The sequence below is a fragment of the Argentina silus genome, assembly GCF_951799395.1.
Source record: "Argentina silus genome assembly, chromosome: 17".
NCBI classification, from domain to species: Eukaryota; Metazoa; Chordata; class Actinopteri; order Argentiniformes; family Argentinidae; genus Argentina; species Argentina silus.
The window spans coordinates 9,269,521-9,280,467 of NC_139671.1; the positions used below are offsets into that span (position 1 = coordinate 9,269,521).

Below are 10,947 nucleotides of genomic sequence, written 5' to 3' on the forward strand. Positions count from 1 at the left end.
CATGAAACCATGTTATCTCCCTGACACAAAAGCCTATGAGAGAAAGAAATTGAGCTACCTCTTTATGAAAAGGCATACATTCATATGACAGTATTACATGGTGTTGAGAGTAGTATCACTAAATATCCCGAAAAAAAAAAGACAAGCGAGTTAACACCAAAGACAGCCTTTGGGACATTGAAAATTGAACATTTGCCACTTTTGGTCATGAACCAATGACATGTCTGGTGTAAAAATAAAAAGTGATATAGTGCCAGGATTAGCATTCCTCCCAAAAGCGGGGGTTGTGTTGGGTGAGAGAGGGGTGCATGGCCACTCCACTGTGCCCCTCAGAGCTGAAAGCACAGGGAGCCCGCTGGTAAGTGATGCTCCGGCTCATTTCAATAGGCACTTAGAGGCTCAGCCTCTCTTCCATATACTGTGAAAATGTATCTGTAGTGCTGCCCTGTGAGCGAGAGTGTGTCTGTGTATGTGTGTCCCCGTCAATGTCAAAAACCTACACTGCTGTATGCACTGACACACTCCTGCATAGTTTTAGTTAATTCTCAACATAAGCTACAGTCAATACATGATTACATATAAAACACACATTTCTCATGATTTAGGACAACATAGCGCCATGAAAAGTTTGAGCTATATGGCACCATGTAACATTCAATATTCATCCAATATTTCCAACAAAAAACCTAAACAATTCTATGGGGTTAGATAGATAGATAGATAGATAGAAACTTTATTTATCCCAGGGGGAAATTCAGGTAGTCATAAATGCTGGGTTAGTCATAAATGCTTAGCTAGTTACTAACCTTATTCTGCTCCAACCTTCCATCATTTACACATTTACCCTGTCTCTTTCTAGCATCAACCTGAGTCTATCTACCTCAACCAGCCCTGCCAACAATGCGCTGAGATGTCTCGTAAGCATAGAGACCCACACACGGCCATACAAGATCGTACAATCTTCAGCTCAACAAAACAGCTTGTGAATAATAGTTCTGATCATAGAGCTCTATTAAATGCTAAAAGATGGTCTATTTGTCTTTACAGACACCTTGTTGTGTGTAGCATTTGATGTGAACAGCTTCAGGAAACTCAGGAAGTAGCTCTTTGTGAACACGGTGAAGTGCTCAGTTATATATTACCTGCAGCTAGCACCTCTTTGAATCATCATCAACTCTCTTATCTGTGTACCAACTTAATGCACCACTCACTCGGTTTGCACTTCCAGTACAGGTATGCTTTCAATGTCACACACACAAAGAACAGCAGAGGGACAACAGAGAGAGAGAGTGAGAGAGTGATTGAGCGTGAGCACTTACTATGCAGAAAAGCACATTCCCTCCCTCCCTCCCTCCCTCCCAATACACACACACTCGAGTACACGCACACACTTTGCACAAACACACACACCTTGGACAGTTCTACATGGCAAGATGCAGTGAAGAAGGCCTGAAACTACTGTAGTTTGTCCTCCGTCTGAGCCGACATGGGTCCAATTAAAGCCTGTCTATGTGAACTCTGCTCCATCAAAACGTTGTTACCACTCCCTCGTCCCCTCCCACAGCCATGCATCTCCCTCCCTCTGTCCCCTCAGACAGCCCCGTGGTAGGCTCTTTTCTCCAGCAGGGCGGCTACGGCTGTGTGGAGGTCACGACTAATCCTCAGGGAGTTCTCACATTGTGTCTCTGCAACCAAGGGGTCAGACCCTTTGAAAAGACGGGGTTTAGTTAAACATCTATTAGCTGAACACAGCCCAGCCCCTAGAGGTATTCCTATTGGTTGCTCTGCTCAGGGGAGATTTTTTTTGTGGAAACTGTTTCTCCCACAGCTGTTCAGTGTTACATCATTAGTCATCTGCTCCATAGAAAGTGTTAGCCTACAAAGACGCTCTATGGGGCAGTATTTGGGAGGCGTCAGTGCATATTAGCAGAGAAGGTTGAAAAAAGGAATATCTATTTAATTACTGTGAAATGGGTGTGTTTTCCTATCTCTTTCACTACCACCGTGACAAAGGGCCAAACTGACATCTAAATGTGGAAACTGAAAGAGACAATAGGGAGGAGTGGTTCTCTAGTTGGCTCTCCTGTCAGCTGTTGACATTATACCACAAACATCCTTATGGTATTGTCAGCTCCATCCAAAACCTGATCTGGTCCTTTACTAGTGAAGAGCAATGATCACTGGCTGCTGTGTGTGTGTGTGGGGGGGGAGGTAAAAATATCATGCATGAGAGGGTGACCAAGTTGTGGGTAAGAGAGTCTGGTCTAGGGGGCTGACATCCTATGCTCAAACATGAAGAATATTCAGCAGGCACACACTTTAATGCAGTGACCATCTCCATAACATGAAGTCAAAGTCACAATTAAGTAATATCTACAGTACACACTCGTTACAATGTCATTTTGATCAAATAGAACATCTGAAATCAAATGTATTCTCTTGGGGTACAATCTACTAATATGCAACTGCTAGTTATTTTCAGAGCGGGGCTTAACGACCAGCTCAGGGAAGCCAGTGCGATTGTCCATTTCTCTGTCAAAGAGTAGATCCGTGGCCTCCCCAATGACCACCTCAGCCGTGGTGAACACCTCTAGGTCTCCCAGCACGTGCCCTCCGACGGTCTTCCCCTCTTTGTCAGCCAAGCAGATGTGGAGGTGAGCCTCTTTGTTCAGCGTGCCAACCAAGGACACGATCTCAAACCGCTCCTGGAGGTGAATCACCTGACAATGAAATGTGGAGAAACACTCTAGTAGTACACTTTCGAAGGAATGTAGTATCAACACTGGGAAAACTGCAGTGTTACACTGATAAAGTGCAATACAATATTATGTGCCTATTACAATGTGAAAATGTATGTGAGCTGTGTGTGTATCATTTGTCTAACAATGGCAATCATGAACTTGGCTACATAGAGGGTTAAAAGGCCCATTCTATCTTTTTGACCCCGTGCCAGACAACCTAATCCCACTCCCACTCCCACTCCCAACCCCATGAGTTATGTGGTGGCACTGCACTCATTGCCTTTTCATTTATAACAACTAGAGCAACATCACCAGAGGCATGGCTGCTGCCAACAGCTCTGCCCTGCCAAGTACCTCATTGGTATTCTCTGCAGTGGCGTTTGCCAGCCTGAGCGTCGCCTTGGTTACGCTGCCCACGCAGGTGATGATGAACGCTGCTTTGAGGCCTCCATCCTTCACAAATGCAAGCAGGGAGCCAAGCAGCTCCTGTCCTGGGCCAAAGCGCACCGCGTGCACCCTGAGGGCTGAGCCTGCAGATGCCTGGGCATGGACATCAGAGAGAGGGGGGAGTTGGGGTAGACACATGTAGATACATGTATAAAGCATCTGAAACACATACTGTATGACACGCATGTAGCTATGGAATAAATAAAAGATGAGAGAAGAGAGAAATGCCAAGAGAGATACAAGAGAGTTGAAGACAGAGAGAGGAATAGCATTTTCATTGTGTGCATTTTCATATGCATGAGGCAAACCACAAGAAGATGTTTTTTTTAATAATTTTTTTTATCACAATTTAAAAATATATATATATTTTCTTGTGTCACTTCAATGGTCTTCTTAATGCCTGTCTTTTACTGTGAGCGCTTCATCACTGAAAAGGCCTGTGGTAGGCCACCTGGAGGCTTGGCTTTTCAGCCCTGGGTCCTGGGCCACGGGCCAGCTGTAGCATTGTAAGCCCCTAACTTTATTCAATCCAACCCCTGCCACCACCGCTCCCCCTCTCCCCCTCTCCCTCTGGGACTAGTCTCTATTGGTCTAGGCCTGGCTTGAGCCATGATGTTCTGGGAGTCATTGAGCCCTTGAAGTCCATTAATCACAGTTCACATCCTGGGTAAAGAGGAACAGAGGGAGAGGAGAGGGGGAGAGGAGGTGGAGAAGGATCGAGGGGGGAACTGGAGAGGCACACTCGCTAGGATGGTGGTCCATTCATATCCTTAACAGGATCATTACGGTTAACTAAATACGAGTCTGACCCATAACCTGCAGTGAAGACATGTGGTCCCTTGCTATATGCAAATGAATTAACCATCACAGTACGCTCTTCAACGGGTGCCATATCCTAATATTTCAGTGTGTTCACTCTTTTTGTTAGCCTGCACGGAGTTTACAATGGCAAACCATACTTCTTTGATATTTCTCTAAAAAACGATTTAAAGTCCAGGTCAAGGTAAACAGTATTGCATGGCCACAAGCCAATGGGTAGTTAAAACAAGGACAGTTGCATCTTGTGAGGGAACCAGTTCTCAGAAGGAGTATGCGTGTGTGGTTAGACCACCTGGCAAGCAGCTCATTTCAATAAAGGAAAGGCAGGATTCTGTCTTTCTCTCTGCAAATCCTTCGTTGGAACCAGCTCCCACCCTGAACACTGTTTCATCCTTTCACCCAGCAGGAGATTCCAGAATTCAACCAGATGAGGATAAGGGGTAGAGTTTGGATGGATTAGTGATTGTAGAGAAACCTTCACACCATTGGTGAAGAGCGCATTAGTATGTTTTTATTATCTTCTTGTCAAATAATCATATCCCCATACATACAACACTATGCACTAGGGGAAGATTTAAATACATTAATTTACTCTTTTTGCTACCTATTCACAGAAAAAAACAAGGGATTTTTATTCAAACGACATGTATCCTAGCTAGCTCTGGACTTCCTTCCATCACAGAATCATCAGAGCAGCAGTGAGCAGAGAGGCCCTGATGACTGCACACTTTTAAAGCACATAATTATCACACCTCAGTGAAGTACCTCTCTGTCACTGTCTCCTGCTTATCTATCCCAAATCCCCTCTCATGTACAGCATCACAAATAAACCCTTGTATAATCTGTTGATCAAGACAGCTCAAATATTTAATTTGAACAATTGTTTGAGTGTCTGCAGTGCGCTTGCAAGGACGTTTTGAACAAACGATGAATGCCCATTTTCTCCCAGGGGAAAAATACCCGGAACGTTTCGACAAAAAGCTCAGATATGTGGGTTGATAAAGTTCAACTCGGAATATTGTTAGTGGAGGTATTATTCTGCATTGAACTCGTCCCCATGCTATTGTTGGGCGGAAGTGTCTGGGAACGAGATGAATCCTCCCTGGTCTAGATATTAGAAGGCCACGAGAGCATGACTGCCCACATTGTCGCCCTCACGCACGCTGGCATCGTTGAGTCTGCTAGTCCCGGTGTCCCAGTAAGAGATATTTACAAACACATCTGTTAACAATGAGAAGGTAACCATTTACACATTTGGCATGGTTTTGCACCGCCCTTGAGGAAGTTGGAATTAAGTTGCTCCGGGTTGTTGAGCGCCTGGAAGTACACTGCACGTTTATTCATCGAAATACCAAAGCCGATGTTGAACAAATGACATGTTATGTGCAAGCAATTAGTAACATTTGGTTACTAATTGTTGAACACCCTCTTGGTAAAAACAGTATGAATTGCAACTCACCATAGTAGGCTACACTGGGAAGAACGAGCTGCAGACGCGTCCTACACAATTCGCTGCCACATGCGTAAAAACACGTGGCACTCAACTCAAAACTGTCTTTCCTTTATTTCTACACAGTGCGTGAAACGTCGGTCAGAGAGAGAAATAATGTTTAACAGCTCTTGTACCAATATGCTCTTATTTATTGACTTGTACTGCCACCTGGTGTCAGACAGCAGTAGTGCCACTACTCTTTGTGTCCGGTCCATGCCAGGTGGTTTCCCTTCGTTTTAGCAAGAGGGCCTCCATTGACTCACCTCGCCATGTTCTGTGGATTATTCAGATGGGCATTGAGTATGGCAATGTGCTATTCCAACACAGGAAGAAAAAGCCCTATGTGAGCACATTGTTCACCTGACACTGCAGTGACCTTAGGCGATGCAGTGATTGTTTGCAGTGACCTGCACTATGACAACGGACATGTACCAAAGCTAACATGTACTATGTTGTAAGCTTGAATGAAATGATGATAAAAAAAAGTGGTTGTCAAAATGCTTATTGAGCTGAACGTTACAGGTTGAAGTCTGATGGTCCTTGAGGCTATATTGACTTTAGAATATCCGTGTTGACATTAGAGCTACAATCCGTTGCTGGCTTTTAGCCAAATAGCACAATGGACAATGCTAGAACTATATTTTTAAACCTGAGAAGAATTTAATATTTTAATGATTTTGGAGTATAATGAAATTAGCTAGGCCTATTTTAATTTATTCAAGAATATTTTGACAATAAGGCAATTAAAATACTGGTGTATTGCTATAGAAAAACATGCATTTCTATCTCAAAACTGTTGATGAGCTGGGTAGGCTATAGAGAGGTTGCCTATTCAAGCAAAGAGGTTCTGTCTCTTCATCCAAATTCTGTCACTCAGTATTACAGATATACTGTAAGTCTGGCAAAGTCTTGTCATTCAGTGACCTTCAGAATTAGAACAAACATCCTAATAGGCCTACTGCTATAGCAGTATAGAATCACAATTATATTTATACTATTTTTAGATGCTACAGCTGTATGTAATGATTTGATTTGACTTAGGTAGGATCATTCTCAGACACTGAATTTGACGATTATATCATGGTTTTAAGTTGTATAGGTCAGCTTGGCATCTGCAGATGATAAGACCGTTAAAGTGCTCCTTTATGCATGTTACGACCCTTCTGTCTAGGGTAAACTAATACCCTAACACGATACAGCGAGACTGCTGAATGTAGGTGCGTTGCAACACAAATGCTATGAACTAGGACTAAAATGAAAGAATATATATTGTCCAAACAAATCATCGCCACAAGGGAACAATGGGACTGTGAACAGTGCCAAAGAAAATCACTTATTAAAAGAAAGTTCTAGCTACCTAACCACACAAGATCTAATAAAAAAACACATGGGGGCACCCGTTCATAGCCTAATGTTTATAACAGAGATGCTGCTACGTGATGCAAAGTAAACCCATGGGGAGCTTACCTATCCCCTTGAAAACAAAAACACTATACCGTGTATAGTTTTAAACCATAACAAGAAACAGCTAAATATGCACGTGGCTTGGCTAATTCACTTTCAACAATAGACACCAGAGGACAGGAGGGGCTTTAAATAGACGGACGGACGGTTGATTGGTCCGGAACAGGTGCGCGAATGTTGACGGATGGGACTGATAGGTCAATCGTCGACGGACACCTGTATGAGAGTGAGATTGAGAGGAGGAGACATAAACGGCAACACAAAACACAGCATGACAGGAGAACCCACCCGCATACAGGACGAGGGACCTAACAATGCACAACCCGGTTGCATGCGCTCTTTCATGAAAATAACCTAATTTACACTAGATGGTGCTGTGGTAAAACAAATAATGATTTTGGTACCTGAAGTTTTACATCGAGCTGGAATATAAATAACAGGAAAAAAATAAACATAAAGGCTGTGATATATCAAAATGATTCTGAACAATTGTTGCAGAATGTTGCATCAGTAACTGGAGAGTGGCAGGCATTCTGTTATTAGTCAAGTAATGCTGGATACTGTATTTGAACACTTTCCAGATATTTTCCATTTCTTTCTTTCTGTGAGTCACACCAATAATGTTCTGTTTGAGACAACTTTTACCAACCAAACTACCTGCTTCTCAAACAAAGAAAGCAATGCACTGACACATTCATTCCCCTACTAATAGCTATGGTGAGTATTTGGCTGATGCCTCAAAGCACAGCCTTCAAACCATGGTAACAGGGCTCCAGAATCAGCAGAGAGTATACCCACGTCTGAAGTAACCCCCAAAATGTCTCATACATAAAACCCCTCCTCATCCTGGGTATTGTTGGACCATATTGTTTTTGGTGCCACTTGCTGAAGCTAGCCAACAGAGATTTGGCTCTGGTTCATGACTTGTTTGGCTGAGGGCCATGCCAAACAAGGCTTTTTGTGAGGGGATAATGCAACCCCCCCCTAAAAAAACCCCCAATGACAGGATTAAAATAAAATTGTAATACTAGATCCATTTTATAATTATTATCAAAGCTTGTTTACATACTGTAAACATTAGTTGCACACAAACCCATACATTGAAAGACCTGAAGTGCCTGCCAGAGTTTGATCGGGAAGTGCAGGATAGCTTTTCAGCACTTATTGTACCCATGATTATGAAATATTATGAAACTAAATTGTCATAAACTGAGGAAAGTATCTACTGTATGCAGGAGAGTCTATGTGATGTCTCTGTAAACCTATTCAGACAGGAGTCTAAAGGAAACACAAGGCACATATTAACCATCAGATCTCAGAATCCAAGGAATGCCAACTGGTTTTGTAATGAAAGACTAGCAACATGCAGATATAGGCCACAATCCTCCACTGATCTGCTCTGCTGCTATTATGTCTCTATTATACCCTTTTGATTGTATTGATGACTCACTACTAAGAAAGCTATTTTATGCATCATTTTGCCAAATTGTTTTTCTTTGGGTGAGTCATGTAATCTAAGAGTGGACTAGCGCTCATAGGAGTGGTTGACTGACAACTAATGACACAAGAAGTCTATCAAGCACACTCATTCCCTTCCATGGTCACTCCATCTCCCTATCCTGTAGTGGAATAAAGTCACTCAGTTAGATCAAATAGTGGATTTTTCCGCATGGCATAACATCAGGCTTCTGTTGAAAGGTTGCCATTTATTGCCGCATAACCATAAGCCATGAGAATGCTTTGTTTGGCATCACACTACTTACGATATGACTTGTATTGGCCAAAAATCAATACCTATATCCTGCATGATGGAAACATTTAAGGAAGCATTAACGCATATATCTGTGAATGTCAACATTTGGTCTGGACCACATTTTTTTGTCTCCAAATACAGCTCCCTCTGTGGGTAAGAATAGGATTAGTTCTCTCCTCCTAATTGCTGATAGACTTTTGTTGGAGAAAAGCCTCAACCAGCTGCCAACACAGAGAGGGAGGGGAGGGTCTGCCCACAGCTACAGTACCAACCTTGAAGACCAAGTTTGTACACTAAGCACACAAGTGAAATACTGTATGAAGCTGAATGGACAATTAAATACTGTAAATACTTACTTTTCAACCGTCACACAACACCCCTCTCTGCCACTACATCTTGCTTCTATTCACCAGTTTGCTGCTCTCTTCCTGCATCTATGTGCAATTACAGTAAAAATAGGTAGACATACATTAAGTGATTTCTGCTAAAGCTGCTGTTTATAAAGAGTACATGAAGAATTGATTGATTTTCCAGGTGGGGAACAGCCCAAAGCGACAAGTATTTACAGAGGAGAGCAATAAAATGGGCCACTGTTTAAACAGCCTGATTTGTGCAGACGGAAGGAGGCAGGGGCAGATGGACCTGGCACCTTGCTGTAGGGTGGAGCTCAGCACACAACAGTCTGGGATAAGAGCCGTGGTCAGTTGGTATCTTTATGACTCTCCTCACCAGGGATCATGATGAGGAAAGTTGTGACCAGTCGGTAATGTTGACATTGGCCCTTAGGCTCTTACATATAGTACAAAAATTAATTAATATTATTACATTTTTCATACAAATACCAGTTTTTAAGTAGCAGCTAACAATTTTACTATATATGATTCTGCAATTAAAAGTATCTCCTTTTCTTCTCTGTCCTACATAACCAATTAAGAGGTCATATGGAGTGTTCTTTCACTTCAAAGGACTGTGGGATCCTAATGCACCCAGGCCCATTCTTCTAGTCTCTTCAGACTTTGATGCAATGCAATTTAGAGTACTCTGTTTTCCCTTTGAGCGGTGAGTATCTATTTTTTGTACCACATAAATGTAATTCATGAGGCAGAATGTAATAAATAAAAGAGATCCATTTAATTTATTCTGAAGGGAATATGTTACCTAGTAAGATGACCTGATAAAAAATACCTTTAGTCTCCAATGCATGTAGACAACAGTCATTGAATATAATCAGTAAACATAACCGTACAGTACCAAAAAAAGACAGATCTATAAATCATAGATCTGTATTTTGCAGGGTATACATTTGATAGTCAGAATCAGGGAAAAGATACGCATGTAAAGACATAAATACCTGATAGATCACATGTACTGCATTACAGCATGTATTGTCCCACAGCAAGGCCTCAGAGGCAGCTGGGTAAAAACAGCCTGATAATTGAATGGAATGAAGTGATGTTACAGAGCAACTTTCTAAAAGAACACTCTGAGTAGAGTACATCCACTCTGAAGATAGCAGCTGCTCCCACCTCATTTACACCATCACATTGCAGTGTAGCTCTGCTCCATATAGACCAATAGGCTCCGAGAGCTGCTAATTACCATGGGCCATGGAGGTGCACCATTCCCTCTGTCCTGTGGTCTGGCTCTTATGTGCACCTGGTAACTCACTGTAGTGTTACTGGAGCACTGGAGCCTCTACAGTATCTGCTCATGTTCATGTTCATCTGGCATATTGTGATCTAATGTTGTGGTGTGATGTTGCTATTATTGTAGTGTATTATTGCATGTATCTATCAACTCCTGTGCTGCAGGCTTCTAAAAACATTATTCTCATACTCTTGCTTTTTCTTCAAACCTTTTCCCCTTGTTGCTTTTAGTCTGTCTTTCTAGCTTTCATCTGGGTTGCCTTCTAAGTGTGCCCTCCCACCCTCCCACACTCATACACTCTCTCTCTCTCTCTCTCTCGCTCTCTACACACAAATACGCAGACTAACCTGTGATCTTTGCGAGCCAATACTCTCTGGCAGATGGGTTTCTAAACCTGAGTTTGGCCTGCACTGTGGATACCACACTTACCAACAGATGCGCTATATCCATCCCTACAATGTTGTTTTAACGGTTTTCACCTTTCTGTTTTTATCTGTTTTGCTGCAGGTCCCATTCATCTAAAAAGGTACACATACTAAATGTCTCCTCCAGCCTACAGTAATAGGTCTGAGTGTGCTTGGGTA

At 42.4% G+C, this 10,947-nt stretch overlaps 1 protein-coding gene across 2 annotated transcripts; it reads right to left on the bottom strand.

The window, feature by feature from the left end:
- Positions 1–2,302: 2,302 nt before the first annotated feature.
- On the bottom strand, positions 2,303–5,635 carry LOC310818332 (bifunctional protein GlmU-like). Of its 2 annotated transcripts, none has more exons than XM_083689241.1 (3): positions 5,467–5,635; positions 3,096–3,281; positions 2,303–2,705 (listed from the first exon to the last, which is right to left on the bottom strand). In XM_083689241.1, exons 1-3 carry the CDS (start codon positions 5,467–5,469, stop codon positions 2,469–2,471), a joined length of 426 nt encoding a protein of 141 aa, XP_083545367.1. In that variant the 5' UTR covers positions 5,470–5,635; the 3' UTR covers positions 2,303–2,468. The 2 variants fall into 2 exon arrangements, with proteins under 2 accessions (XP_083545367.1, XP_083545366.1); XM_083689240.1 differs by having other exon boundaries at positions 2,303–2,720.
- Positions 5,636–10,947: the final 5,312 nt, after the last annotated feature.